At 37.3% G+C, this 16,019-nt stretch overlaps 1 protein-coding gene across 1 annotated transcript; it reads right to left on the reverse strand.

The window, feature by feature from the left end:
- Nucleotides 1-490: 490 nt before the first annotated feature.
- On the reverse strand, nt 491-15,805 carry dpysl5a (dihydropyrimidinase like 5a). Its single transcript, XM_079832567.1, has 13 exons — nt 15,672-15,805; nt 13,117-13,385; nt 8,400-8,558; nt 8,078-8,257; nt 7,307-7,375; nt 7,051-7,095; nt 6,258-6,333; nt 5,847-6,003; nt 5,623-5,764; nt 3,752-3,894; nt 3,426-3,633; nt 3,161-3,329; nt 491-2,035 (listed from the first exon to the last, which is right to left on the reverse strand). The coding sequence occupies exons 2-13, from the start codon at nt 13,375-13,377 to the stop codon at nt 1,950-1,952; spliced, it is 1,695 nt and encodes a 564-aa protein (XP_079688693.1). The 5' UTR covers nt 13,378-13,385; nt 15,672-15,805; the 3' UTR covers nt 491-1,949.
- Nucleotides 15,806-16,019: the final 214 nt, after the last annotated feature.

Raw genomic sequence — 16,019 nt, forward strand, 5'->3', positions numbered from 1 at the left:
TGTTTTTTAAAGAAATTAATACTTTTATTTAACAAAGATGTGTTAAATTGATAAAATACTTAAAATATTTTTTGAATACTTTTTATTCATCAATTAATCCTGGAAAAAAGTATCACTGGTTTCACAAAATATTAAGCACAACTGTTTCCAACATTAATAATAACTTAATTTCAAAATCAGCATATTAGAATAATTTCTGAAGGATCATGTGATACTGAAGACTGGAGTAATGGCTGATGAAAATTCAGCTTTACATCACAGAAATAAATAATATTTTAAATAATAATAAAATAGAAAACCATTATTTAAAATTGAAATAATATTTCACAATATTATAGTTTTTTTTCTGTATTTTGATCAAATAAATGCAGCCTTGATGAGCATGAGACTTCTTTCAAAAGCATTAAAAATAGTAATGTTTCTGAACTTTTGACTGGTACTGTACATGAATATTCAATGTTTAATTTGATTCAATAATACATGTGGACATGAGGTTGAATGGGGTTTATTTGCACTTTTTCATGAGATACATATTACATTAATACGGACAATTGTAGTGCATAAACAGCTCATATTGAAAAAAATTGAAAACCATACTGAAAATCCAGAATAAAAAATACATGAATATTTAGCACCAACAGAAATGTTCTTGCCATTCTACTGCTTGTGTCACTGGAACACTGAGTTGTACAGCTAAAGTTACTGTGTTTAAAATGGTCTCTACAGAAGTGCTTAGTTAGACATACATGTACAAAAAGAACACATGCGTCAGTTAACTGTCTGCTGTCTTTCATAAGGGTTGGCTAGTGGATGTGGAGCTCATTGATCAGAAGTGATGCAGAATTTGTCTGACTAGCTTTGAATACTAATACATAGTGTTAATGTTCAGTGAACAACTGATGAACCGCTAATTGTAGAATAAACATAAAAGCTATACTGCAACATTATGGCATTGCTATGAAGAATAACTTTTAAATTCCCAAAACAGTACAAGGGAATGTAGACTTAATGGATTGAAAAAAAAATAAAAAAAAAAATAGGCCAGTTATAAATAAAAAATCAATAGTTTTAGATAGGTTACACAACTAAATTTGATATGTAACAAAGTAAACAATGTTATTCTTAATTCACATTTTAGGAGGTCAGGTACGTGTGCTTATAAACGACATTAGGAAAATTAAAAATGTTTCATATAAATTAACTTTTTTAAATACTTAAGCAATACAAGTGGCCTGTGTCATGACAGAAACAATCAAATATCTTGTATTGCCTTTAAATGATCAGTATGTCAAAAAAGTAAGAAAAAAATATTAACACCTCAAAACAAAGCAAACATGTTTTGTAACTGTACCTGCTGTCAGAATGCGCCACTGTAAGAGTAAATGTAAAGAGGCAGAGTACGCAAGTGTAACTCGAGAGATAAACACTGAGGTAAATGTACAGTTATCTGCCAACACATTAAAAGAGGTAAAATATTAAATAACTTTACAATGGTTCACATTTTCAAGCCATTACCAACTACACAAACTAATAATGTTCCCATTCTTAAACAAATTTCCAGTTGCTATCTTTAAAATGGTTCAACATATGTAAAACGTATTGTATATGCGATAACAAAAACGGTTAGTAAAAGGGTCTGTAATTTATTTAGCACTACAACAGTGTTGTATTTGAACACAACCTTCACTAATTCATTTAACTGAATATGAAGAACAAAACACCCTGTAACATTTTGTATAACCAACTCTCTTACAAGCATTTCCAACATATACCTCGTTTTCCAATTTCCACACAAATATATTGTTTTGTAATTTCCCCCTCATACACACATTTATATAAAAACACTGGAGTTTAGGTGCAAGTGATTCAAATTAAATGTTCATCAGATGTGAGGTTGTCAAAAATGTAGGTGTTTAGTTTCAGACTTCTGCAAGTGTTGATCCAAAATGTTACCAGATTCCACTAGAACGACCACCAGGTGGCGCCAGAATCCGCGCAGAAGCTCTCTTTGGAACATTATCATCAATTTGGGCACCTGTAAAAAAAAAAAAAAAAAACCTTGTTCAGCTACATATATATATTCAAGATATTCAACAATGTAGTTAAAAAAAGTGTTCAGATAGAATGAGAATGACATTTAGGGAAAATTTCAATGAAATTGTTATTTTTATTAAAATTGTACTAGCCTTAACCCTCTGGTGCTCACATGGCAGTCAAAAATGACTGATTTTGTCCTATATGTACTATATTTTAGTTCGATAATGTTTTTTATTTAATATTTTGTATCTCTAGGGTACTCAATTATATTTTTATGGTACTCAATTATATTTAGTAGTTATAATTAATTTATTACCTGTTAACCACTTTTTGAGCATAGACCTGAAAATGAAATGTTCTACTTAAACTTCTAAATAAATCTTCAATGCTTTGAAGCACAGACTTAAGTTTTGTCTCGTTTTGGTCTCAGATTATTGCTGAAGTGAAAATAGTTTTGAATAGAATGAACTTTAAAAAGTTATAGAAGTTCAAGTTTGTTTGTTTTTTATTCTTTTTATATTAAAATATACAAAATATACAGTAGGCTAGGCATATTAATATTTTCACGTAGAAAAAAAATCCCATTAAGCCATTTATTTATATATTTTGGCGTAGTGTGTCAGTAGGAAATACCCGTTGACATTTCCAAACATTCCTTTTGCCATTAATTGTAAAAATCCAGTGAGATTTTTGTATCCACACAGAGATCCGATCTTACCATCATCGAGTCTGCCTGTGATTACATGAAGAAACAGAAAAAACTGAGACAGACTAAATCCAGAAGAACTGCGGCAAAATAAATATTTGGAAATGTTAACTCATATTTCCTACTGACACACTACAGCAAAAGACATAAATAACTGGATTAATACTGAAACATGCCCCAGACTTTTGCACAGTACTTTTATTATTTTACTCTAAAACTGAAAAAAAAAACTGACAACCATAAATCTAAACAAGCTGTGCTCCAAATCTGAGGTGACATCTTAAAAAAAATGACAGATACATTAAAAATAGGCTTTATTTTCTTTATGCAAATTGTATTTTTCAATGTCAAGTATGACATTTCTTTGAGAGATTTACCCCTACAGTCTTTAGTATGGTTTAATACAGGCTACTTTACCAGACAAACTAAAGCTGGACTCATGTAGGTCTCTCATTCCCCCGTGGCGTGTACAGGGTCGCTGACTCATGTCTCCATCTGAAGGGCCCAGTTCTTTCTTCCCTGAATTTTGCACTGCCGCTACATCTCCAGTGTACGGGGTACGCTCCACCCCCTTGAGTGCTTGACACTGAGGGTAGAGGGTCACAAACAATCTCTGTCGAGGCACTGCGATACACTGTCATTAATAAACATGATATAATGGAGAGAGTTGTGTTTTGAGTACCTTCTCCCGCTGCACCATTTTCTTGTAGAGGTAGTCAGGAAAGGTTCGGAGAGGGTAGAACTTTCCCGAGCCCTCAGCACAAGTGAAGATGCCATTTTCATAGACCACGCGACCGCGGCTGATGGTTACCAGGGGGACGCCGTGACAGCGCAGGTTCTCATATAGATTTACATCACCACCCTGCCATTGAGTGGACACAGAGATGGTCCTACAAACACACAAAACCATGTAAAAAAAATTAAGTGTACTTACATTTTACAACGAATGGTAAATTAAATGTTATTTGATTCACAGCTGGTTTGAATTCAATCCATAATTCTGCACACCTTGTTGATTCAGGATCCCAGACTACCACATCCGCATCAGCTCCAGGGATGATCCGGCCCTTCCTAGGGTAAAGGTTGTAGATCTTTGCAGCATTAGAGCTTGTGACAGCAACAAAACGGTTCTCATCCATCTTGCCTCCAACCTATTAAGAAAGATAGATTAGATGAGCAAGAAAAGGTTTATTTTAAACTTTGATGCATGTAATTTTCTGTCTTCTCCACAATTGTTGTCCTTTTTGTGGTTTGTACGGCAACATAACTGTCTATTATATGAATTATTTTATTTTTATATCAATGTAACATTTATTATATAGATTACTTGTATACACTATCGTTCAAAAGTTAGGGAGTTTTTTTAAAGAAATGAATACTTTTATTCAGCAAGGATGCATTAAATTGATCAAAAGTAACAGTAAACACATTTATATAACAAAAGATTCATATTTTAATAAATGCTGTGCTTTCTTGAGGACCAAATCAGCATATTAGAATGATTTCTGAAGGATCATGTGACACTGAAGACTGGAGTAATGGTGCTGAAAATTCAGCTTTGCCATCACAGGAATAAATCCGTCCAAGTCACATAATGTAACTAAAATTCATGAGCTACACTTTCAGCATACTAGGTGTGAATATTAATGAATATCATGAATATTAATTTCACCCACTTTATTATTTATAATTTAAGACATGACTTTATTATCTTTTAATGTGCATACGATCCGTACTATCCCATTAGTGCAAGTATTATTTTGTATTTGCCCATTAAAATTCACCCTTGTTTTTCCATGTATCATACATTTGTAGATCATGGTAACCACAAGTAAAACCATGCATGGCTCATCAATTTGACTGTAAAAAGTTATAAAGTTTAGTTATAAAAACAGTGGCCTAAACACATATTACTGTAATATTCCATTATTCCTGTAATACACTTATCTTATATTAATATAATAACAACAGGTGTTTCGGGTCTTTAATCAACAGACCCCCTCACCCAGGGTCACACCTGTTGACCCAAGTAGCACCAGACGGTGTATGTTAGAACCATATAATAACATTCAATACAAATATACCACATTTCGCCAAAATAGCATGGTTAGCTAGTGTTACTATAGTAAATCCATAGTAAATGTTGGTGGTTTATGGATTGCAAAGCTTTCTAACTGGATCATTTCTCCTGTTTTCCACATTAGTCTTGTTAAAAATGTCTGCGCTGTTTCATCTGGATTTAAACTAGTTTCAATCACTGAGACTTGGGTTTTGTAACAGAGAATTCTGCCCCAAATTCAAGCACTTTTTGCTGGACCTCGCAGCACAATTGAATAATTATCGCATGATCGAGACCTGTCTGTAAGTAAACACACCTGCGTGGCTCAAACGAGTAGCGGTGTTTAATTCTGCTTTTGACACCTTTGCCGTTTGATGTTTCTCATATGCAATAGAAATGTCAGCTTCTAAAAAATTTTAGTCGCACTGGCAGGAAAAAAAGGTTGCAAAATGCAGTCATTAAGTCGCAATCTAGAGCCTTGGTTAGGACTGTGTCTTAAGAACTATGCTGAACAGAAATGAGTTAGGGCTTACTTTCGAATTTAAATTAGACCTTCCTAACTTTCTACCTTTTTATGTAACAGATATAAAAAGTTACAAACTGTCTTCTTGAAGAAAAAAATTAGATGACTAACTTGTAATACTAGTGTTAGCCGTTAATTTGTTTATATTTATGAAGGTGATTACTGGAAATTCAATTTTAGTTGCAACATTAAAACTGGTATTAAAATAATCCAATTTCACAAGTACTGGCTACAGAAATGTTGGTGTTGTAACAACGCTAGTCAGCAGTGTAGCTTCTGTCATGAAATGAAACCTACCACTCCCCGCTCCCACATAACACTCATGCGGTCCTGCACCCCGGGAACACCATGAGGGATTTTAGTGAAGTCGTCTTTGCCCATCGCCTTCTGTTTAGTGGTGAAGGGTCGATGATCCGATGTCACGACGTTCAGAGTGTCACTACATCACAGTGAAAATACTTTTTATGTGACAGCATGGATATAAGACTAAATGAAACTACTCAAATAGTGAATCCGCTTACTTTCCCAGAAGGCTGAGCAGGTAATTGGGTGTGTTGGGGTCAAGTCTGAGTGGTGGCACAGTGACGAAAGCAGCAGCATGGACCCAGTCCTGGTGGTAGTACTGCATCCCATTTAAGACAGCGTGCGCAGTGGTGGTCTCTCCATGCACCACTTTCCCTAAGTATTCAGTATTCAGAGTGTTGCGAATTAGCCTTGGCTATAAACACTATGATACTGACATGGGATTGCTTCGTGAAGATAATCTATGTTCACTGTATCTGTCCCTACCAAATAAACTATAAATAAATAAATAAATCTTATGTCATTCACTTATGATGATTCAGGTGTCATATAGAAGTTCAAATAAGTAAGAGTAAGATGTAAGGTTTTGTACTAAAACAACACACTAAGCATCATTGTCTGGCTCTTACCCTGCATTTTAGCCGATGCTAAAACATCCCCTGCTGACATGCTGGACACGTTCACAAGATATATGGGACAATGGGCCTATGAGACAAAACCAGAAACATTGATTATGAAAACATTTAGAGATATTAAAAGCTATTAATATGTAACTCAACTGTATGTTTCATTGCAGAGTAATGCTGGGTCAGTCATGAGATTCTGTTTTACACTGCAGTTTACTGTATGCACATTTGCTTTAGCTATGAAATAACAGTAAAAGAGGGAACTCAATTGAAGTGCACTATTGTTCAAAAGTTTAGGGTTGGTATTTTGGTAAGATTGATGAATGTTTTTGAGTCTTCTGCTAATCAAGGCTGCATTCATTTGATCAAAAATTCAGTAAAAAAAAGTAATATTGTGAAATATTATAACAATTTATAATGTCTATTTTAATATATTTTAAAATGTAATTGTATTCCTGTGATGGCAACGCTGAATTTGCAAACATTTCTTATTATTTATAACTGTTTGAAAATTGTTGTGCTGCGTAATATTTTAGTCGGAACCATGAAATTTTTTTTCAGTATTCTTTGATGAATAGAATGTTCAAAAGAACAGCAGAAAATAGAAATATTTTGTAACACTATAAATGTCTTTGCTGTGTCTAATCCCAAACTTTTGAATGGTGGTACATACATGGTAGCATTAGTTACATGTTTTAGTAAGGGTTGTCAAAATGAATGTTCACACTTGAAATTTATTAAAAATGCTTAAAATTGTTAATTATTTTCAACATCATTTTGAATACATCATACTCACTCTGTTAGCGATGGTGATGGCTCGGTGGACGGCCTCTGCTTCCAGCTGTACATGGAAAATTCCCAAGGTAAGTGAGAAAACACAAATGTCACCAGTGAAACCTAATGATAAACAGACGCTTGAAAGTATTAATAATCCATGGAAATGCAATATGGAGACGGGAAAGACTAGGAGCTGGAGAAAAAGAGGCAGCAGCGTGACTAATATCTTAAAAGAAAACCATTTCATGGTTACAGGATTTGAATGTTTATTTTACCTCCTCAGGTCTGCTTATCTCAATGCCCTCCGGTCCACTAATACCTAGATCCAACGCTTCTCTAGCACCCTAAATACAATAAAAACATGAGATAATGAGAACATGATAAATAATGACTATGCAGGAAGGAAGACATGATCCTACCTAGACGTCATTTTAAGTCACTGTAATAACATTATAACATGATTATTTAAGGTAATTTTAGACAAAATCAAGGCAGCATCATCACATACACTACTGTTAAAAAAATAGTTTTATTCATGTTTTTGAAAAAGTCTCTCATGCTCACCAAGGCTGCATTTAAAAGGCTGCATAAAGTAAAAACAGCAAAATTGTGGAATATTATTACATTTTAAAATAACTGTTTTATTTTAAAATATAATTTATTGGAAAAGCTGAATTGTCAGCATCATTGCTCCGGTCTTCAGTGTCACATGATTCTTCAGAAATTATTCTAATATGCTGATTTGCTGCACCAGAAACTTTTCTTATCATTATCTAACTGACCCCAAACTTGATACTGAACGGTAATGTACATCTTGTATGTGGAAAAAGACTTCCCAAAACACACTGCATGACTATAAATATATGTATATTTCATACTGTATAATACTGATACTGTATAATACTGAAGTATTTATAAAATAAAACTAGGAGTGAAGAGTGATATTTGTGGCATAATGTGAAGTTGCTGCCTATGTACAGCTCACTGGGTTATGGAGCAGAATTTATTTATATGGTACGATTTTGTACAAGTTCCCTGATTTATACCTCAGCAACCAGTTCTCCGTTCTCCGCATGGACACGGGCCACAGCACCGATGTCTTTACAGTTCTGCAGGGCCTGGAAGAGCTCGCTGTCCCTCAGCATGTACATGTCCTTATACGCCATGTACATTTGGAAGGAGTTCACCCCCTTTTCCCGCACCAGCGTCTCCATTTGAGCCCTAACCTGTAATGCAAAAGTGACATTTATCTCAAAATTAAGACAAAAGTTATAATACGACTGTAAATTCAATTGAAATTTTTTAGCACATTTTTCCTGTTCCTGTTGTTATAGAAAGTTTCAAACTCAGCAAACACAGACTCTGTACCTTTGGTCCCCACCAGGTCACTCCAATATGAAGAGCGTAGTCACAGCATGCCTTGGCATCAGCGTGAGAGCGACAATTTTCATAAGCATCCAGCAATGATTCATTCTTCTCTGGCAGCACGTGAGCAATCACCATAGTGGTGCCTCCAGCCAGAGCAGCCTGGAAATAAACAAACAACAGACTGACTGCTGTGGGATCCATGCAGCGTCGATACCCATCACTTGGTGTAATGAGCCGACGACAACATAACATAATAGCGACATTTTCACAAAAGCTTTGCATGAAATGTAACGTTACATTACAGTACTCAGAAAACATGAACCAAGGTTAAATTACACATGTATTCGAAAACTGTATTCAAAGGTATTCTGAGCGGTTGCTAAGGCATCACTGCATGGTTGCTAGGGTGTTCTGGTGGTTGTAGACAGTTATAGGATGTTCTGTTTATTCTTATGGCATTTTCTAGGGTATTCTGGGTGGTTCTGATTGTTCCTAGGGTGTGGTGGTGATTGCTAGGGAATTATTATGCTGATTTAAAGTCTTCTGCTGGTTGCTAAGGCAAAACTGTGCTGTTTGGGTGTTCTGGGAGGTTGTTAGGCATTTAAAGAATAGTCTGGTCATAACTAAAGCATTGCTTAGGATGTTTGATGATTGCTAGGTCACTTCTAGGATGATCTGGTTGTTGCTAGAGAATTGCTAAGCTGTTTGTAAGGTTTTATGGTAGTTGCTATGATGCTCTAATTGTTGCTAGGGTGTGCTGGTGGTTGCTAGGGAATTGATAGGGTGGTTTAAGGTGTTCTGCTGATTGCTAGGTATTTAAATGATGTTCTGGTTATTACTAAGGCATTGCTAGAGTGTTCTGGGAGGTTGCTAGGGTGACGTGGTGGCGCAAATTGAAATTGCGAATTGAAAATATGCCCAATGGAAACACAACAATTTTCGCAAACATTCCCATAAACCGCAAAAAAGTTTTTATGCTGACTTGGGGTGGTTTTTTAGGCAATTCGGAAAAATTTATATTTTGCAAAACTGCAATGGAAACGAGAGGTTTTTTTCCTCTTTTACAGCTCACCTGGTGTACGTAGGGTGGAACGGTTCAAATTGATAGACTATTCTAGTAGTTGCTAGGATGTTGTGATTGTTGCTAGGGTGATCTGGTTGTTTCTAGGGCATTATAGACATTACTAGTGTGTTCTGGTGGTTGCTAGGATGCTCTTTTTGTTGCAATGGAATTGCCAGGCTGTTGTTAAGGTGTTCTTCTGGTTGTTAGGGTGTAATGGATGTTTCTAGGTCTTTGCTAGCGGTAATCTGGTTGTTGCTAGGGAATTGCTAGGCTGCTTTATGTTCTGGTGGTTGCTAAGGCATTATAAACATTACTAGGGTGTTCTGGTGGTTGCTAGGATGCTCTTTTTGTTGCAATTGAATTGCTAGGCTGTTGTTAAGGTGTTCTGCTGTTGCTAGGATGTTCTGATCATTTCTGGGGTCTTCTGGTGATTGCTAGGAATATCTGATTGCTGCTAGGGTGTTCTGGTGATTTCTATATCTGCATTTGCATTACCCTTTAAATTGCGCAAATTGAAATTGCGAATTGAAAATACGCCCAATTGAAACACGTCAATTTCGCAAACATTCCCATAAATAGCAAAAAAGTTTTTATGCTCGCTTGAGGTGGTTTTTCAGGCAATTCGAAAAAATTAATATTTCGCAAAATTGCAATGGAAACGAAATGGTTTTTTTTCCCGCATTTACAGGTCACCTGGCGTACGTAGGGTGGAACGGCTCAAATTATTATTCCGTCAAGAGCTATTCAGTCAAGAGTAGTGAGTAATTTCTTAATGTGCTTGTTACAGTATAGTGTCCCCATCACTATACTGGGGCGTTAGGAAAAAAATATGGACATAGTGTCCGTGACATCACCCATAGGATTCTGAAGAGCAGTTTTGAAGCGTAAAGTAGGGACGAGCTGGCCGTTGCCATCTTGGCAGCTTGCATCGCGCGTCACTCCCGGATAACCGAAAATGGGCAAAGAGGTGGGATGTGGGTGGAGTTTGACATGATGACTAACAGACAGCAGACAAACGGCAATCCACCTGTCACTCAAAGTGGCCCCACCCTTAATTTTGCAGAACTTTAAGGCTTTATATACTGTAAACGAATGGGTTATAAAAAAATCCACCCCCCCCCCCCCCCCCCCACAGTTGTCATGAAGGGCCAAATTAGATATATAGACCAAAACCACAATTTGTACCAGGCTGTAAACATGGTCTCTAGCGGCCAGTCTATGAATTGCAGTATAAGTCACTTCTGTATTGGCTTCAAGATAAACTGGGGGAGGTTGCCGCTTGGTTAGAAACCACACAGACCGCAGGGTGAGCACCCCCTGCTGGCCTCACTAACACCTCTTCCAGAAGCTACCTAGTTTTCCCAGGAGGTCTCCCATCCAGGTACTGACCAGGCTCAGCCCTGCTTAGCTTCAGTCTAGGGCTAAGATATGGCTGCTGATATAGATGCGTCGTCAGATTTGAGATGAACCGCGGGTGCAAGTGCGTACCGAACCGTGAGTGGAGAACCGTAAGTTCGATTTTTTACCAAGAACCGCTCCACCCCTAGAAAAGTTGATTATTCTTTAAAGATGGCGTGGTATGTTTGGACAGAAGACGAGACAGAGTTATTTATTAAACTTATAAAATTGCGGGAATACTGGATCCTAAACAACAAAGAAATGCCACAATTTATCAAGACCTCGAAGGTGATATGAGGGAGAAACACCCAGAAACATCTTTCTATACCAAAGACCAAAGAAGTGTGGGTTCTAAAATAATATGAATGAATTGCTCATAATGCCTTAGAAAACGCCACCAATAAATATCCCACTTTATCTGTCAGAGAATAATATTTTACAGGGAAATCCTTAATTAGTAGAAAGCTGTTTCTTAGTACAAGAAAACAATGAAAAATAGTAATTCAATCACAAAAATGTCCTCTTTAAAAGCATCTTTCAGCTGACACATGCCGGGCTGTCACATCCAATGAAGGGGCGTGCATTTGTGCACCATTGTCTTCTAGCACAATGGCACGAGTGAAAGGCTTTTGCAGCAGTCTTTGCAGCAGTGCTCCTGTATCTATGGAAACCGAATCTGATCTCCATTTGTCTCTGCGCCTGCCTGGCGAGTCTCATGGCGGGAGTGGGGGGGAGGGGGAGGGTAGAAGAGAATGCCACTTGTGTTGCCAAGGCTAACAATAACGGTGCCGATAACAACTCTTTATTTGTCATCTCAGAGCCTGCAGCACTCTCTGAATAAGAGCGTGTATGTATTTGTGATGGTGAATCGTGCCCTGTGGTTGACGGAGGCAGACTGGGAGTGTGCAATGCTCACTCTTGCATCTCAGTGTCTGCTAAGTGACCCATGGGATTTATTTAGGCAGTGCTGCTGAAGCGAGCACATCTCTGCTTTTGAAGTATTTATAAAACATGAACAAATGAATGCGACAATAAATGGATGTTACATCACACATCTTTTGGCTTAAGGTTGTATAAAGATCTTTCACTGTATGAAATCACTTATCTGAAATAAGCAAAAACTCATACTGCTAAAATACATCATATAATGCGAGGAAAATCAAAACACATTTTAGTAAAAAATAAAATAGCGTATAAGACTCTACCAGTAGTACTATTAGCAGTACTACCATACAAGTAACTTTTGAGAAGAACAACGTATTGAGTTGTTGTGAGATAAAAGGCCCCTGGCAGATGGTGGGGGCCACTCTCCGTGTGGGGGATCCAAAGTCTAAAAATCCATCTTTTGCTTCAACTTTCTCTCTATATGTCCCAATTGGAACCACATGTCAGAAGTGACAAAGCTACAATGCCTGAAGGCATTTTAATAACCTGCCTTTCTTTACATTAGATTGAGCTAATGTATGAAAAAATAAAACCTAATGTATGTTGCCCCGCACATGACATGCAGGGGCCATGAATTAAGAATCTGTTCCAACAACTTATTAATTTGTTCCCTGGTTTTCTGTAAATCTTGGCCATAGTGTAACTAAATGAAAATGAGTGAACAAATTAATAAAACATGGCCACAAATGATTAATTACAAATTGTCAAATTCTTAATTTATGACCACAATATCTTTTGTGATATTGGGGCTTTTGACAGTTTTTAGTGATAGATGAGATGGAAAAAATTAGTTTGGTGCAAGCGGATATGGCATCGATATGTGGTGCAAGCCTGATTCAAACCTACGTTTCCCACATGAGCACCATGGCAAAATATGGCACATTAGGGAGCTGGTGTCTGATTAGATAAATTACTTTAAAACTTTATAAAACTGAATGCTTATTTAAAATAATGAAACAATGCTGAGATATTATTTTAGTGGGGAATCAAAATATTCTTAAACACAACAACAGTGGTCCAGTGTACAAAACAAATCAGTATTTTAATTCTATAATGTGACATATTTTCAAGTGAAACAGGATATTTAAAAGAAGCAACGGCAGGGTGTGACTTTAATTTACCCATTGGGAATTGAATGAATTGTGAAAAGACTTGATGATGTCAGCCAAATAAATAGTTGTTCCGAAACTATTATTTTTTTCTTCGCAATAACATGCACTGATAAATAATTCCCAATAAGACAAATAACATGTATTATGAAAGCATGTACATTTTGAGTTCACCCTGACTTTAATAGTCAGTGGGTAATACCTTGGTGCCGCTGTAGAAATCATCCGCTGTACAGGCGTTCATGAAGCTCTCGTTCAGGTGAACACTGGTGTCAATGCCACCCGGGAGCACCAGCTTTCCTGTGGCATCTATAACCTTGGCCCCACCTGGGATCATCAGCTCCTTGCCCACCTGCTGGATAATCCCATTCTCGATGTACACATCAGCTTCTTGTGTGAAGTCATCGTTCACCACTTTACCTCCCTTTATGAGGATGCGCACCGTTGCTGAGCTGGAAGACATGCTTCAACCTAAAGGAATCAGAGGACAGAGTGTTAATGACTTTATATAGGGTCTCCACACCTTTTGACTATTAAGCTTCCCTGTTTTCAACATTGATAATGTTTCTTGAGCACCAAATCTAAATATTAGAATGATTTCTGAAGGATCACATGACACTGAAGACTGGAATCACACTAATAAATTTCAATTTAAAAATATCATAAAACAGAAAAGAATTATTTTGAATTGTAATTAGTATTAAAAATATTATGGTTTTTACTATATTTTTGATCAAATCAATGCAGCCTCGATGAGCATAAGAGACTTCTTTCAAAAACATACAAACGTCTTACAGACCCCAAACTTTTGGATATACACACTACACTACTTTACTTTCCTATGACCGCAGGAAGTGGGAAACCCTGTTTAATATACGCCCCATACTTTTGGAATGACATCCTATATCTCAACGAAGACCTTGCACTAATCCATTTTTCCACATTTGAGCTATGGAAACCAACTATACCCTTACTTGACATCCAAACAGGATCAATCAGGCATAGCATAGCCCAAATGTTCCACAACATTAGTTCAAAGAGGTTACAAACCATTACGCCATTCTATAATCCCACTTAAGAGAGTAAACTGACACCAACATGTGTGATTATCATCAGCTTAGCATGAGTAGTCACATTATCAACCCCAGCTTTTAACATGTTAATTACATGTGAACATGTTAATTATTCATGACACAAAGCAATTTCAGCGCTGCAACAACATTCCAGAAATGTTGAATCAACAAAACCTCAATATACAAAACACTATGTAAGTGGAGTGCGCAGTAAATCATATTAAATGCTCAGAAATTATCAGAGCAATTGTGACCCAGATTTTCCAGTGTTGCATGCCCAGGGATGTGGGATTGTTAGCAGGAAATATATGTAGGCTAGCAGCTGTTGCTGCACATTTCCTGCAGCACCGCTCTTCCTTATGATCTAATCCCAAGTGAAAGCGTGCATGCGAGTCTATGCTGCAAAGTGAGTTGGGGGTAGGTGGGTGCGGCATATTCACAGTATGGCGCTGCCCAGGGTTCCCCCACCCTCTGTTCTGAGCCCCTGATGGTGAATGGCGTCCGTATGTGTATGTGTGTGTGTGTGTGTGTGTGTGTGTGTGTGTGTGTGTGAGGAGGGGCTACTATGGAGCTGGAGAATAAGGGTGTGTCCTCAGACATCCTACTATAAAAAGAAACAGTACGGTGCATGAGCTACATCTGTCCTGTCCTCACAACACAGCCCGAAGAAAAATTATTGGAGCATTTGTTCCTTCACCATGACTCATGGAGGCCTTCCTCAGGAATGACCCACTTTTGAACCATACCATATTCCATGAGATCCAGATGGCACTCTTCTGGGTAATATGAAGTAGATGAAAACTTCTGATCTGTCTTGTGGAAGCAACTTCCATTCAATAAAATAGATTGGAATGGACATTTAGTGTGGTTTGAACTAATTATATCTGAACTAATTATATTATATTTTTATTTTTCATTGTGAAAAATGAAGAAATTAATGGAACGGAATACAAATAAATCAGCAAACAAACAGAATGAAAAATTATACATAGAGAGTAAAATGTCTGTAAGATACAGTGCAAATACTGTGTCTTACAGAGAATCATGCAAAGTCATGTGAAGAGTAAACTTGAGGACAAGATGTAGCTATTTTATGAACATACACACATGCACATTCGTGCAATGCAGTGCATCGATAATGTCTTCTGATGTAGATTGCATTTAATTTAGAGGCTGCTGCTGCTGATGATGATGATGATGATGATGATGGTGATGATGATGTAGACTCATCCCATTTGGACCTTTACTATCGAGGGTGTCACACAAAGGGGCGACCAAGCCCTTACTTCACGCAACATAATGTGTCTCAACTCAAGGTACCATGGAATAGAGACATAAAGGATATTACAACGGCTACATAACGGAAATATCATATACCGTGTGTGAGCTCACGTTTAATAGTGTTTATTGCTGGTGAGCTCGCGCTGTTTATGGACATGATACGACATCCACATTGATCGACTAGCTTTTTATACATCGTTCAATCGATAATTAAACCATTAACAACTCACATTAGAAATGATATAAGGCAAAACACGAGACACAAGACGGGGAAATTCTTTCCATACCACAAAATTACACGGTTCCGAGTCGAGCAATATATCACTGTGCTAGCCAGTGAGGGATTTCTTAAAATAGCTTACGTTACCAATGAATGCAGAATAGCGCGGTATAGTGCACTTACTTCCTTTGTTATATCCTTAAAAAGAGATTTTCCTTCACTTTCAGCGTTGGCGAACAATAAAGCCTGTTAAACGGGCAAGCAGACACACAGGCAGATGCTTCGGTTGGTCCAGCCCGGTAAGGTAAACCTTACGCTTGCAGCAGCATCCAGACTGTGAGAGCCGGGCGTTGACCAATCACAGGCGAGATACATGGCGATGGCCTCAGCAGCGGCCAATGGCGTTACAATATGGGCGTGTCCTGTCGACAGTGGTATGTACCATTTATATAGATTCACAGGGGATGGAACTGGATCATTATGCCAATGTGGCAACCGTGAAAGTAGTACATTTTATTTGCAGTTTATACA

Source organism: Gobio gobio (assembly GCF_949357685.1).
Source record: "Gobio gobio genome assembly, chromosome: 13".
Taxonomy (NCBI): domain Eukaryota; kingdom Metazoa; phylum Chordata; class Actinopteri; order Cypriniformes; family Gobionidae; genus Gobio; species Gobio gobio.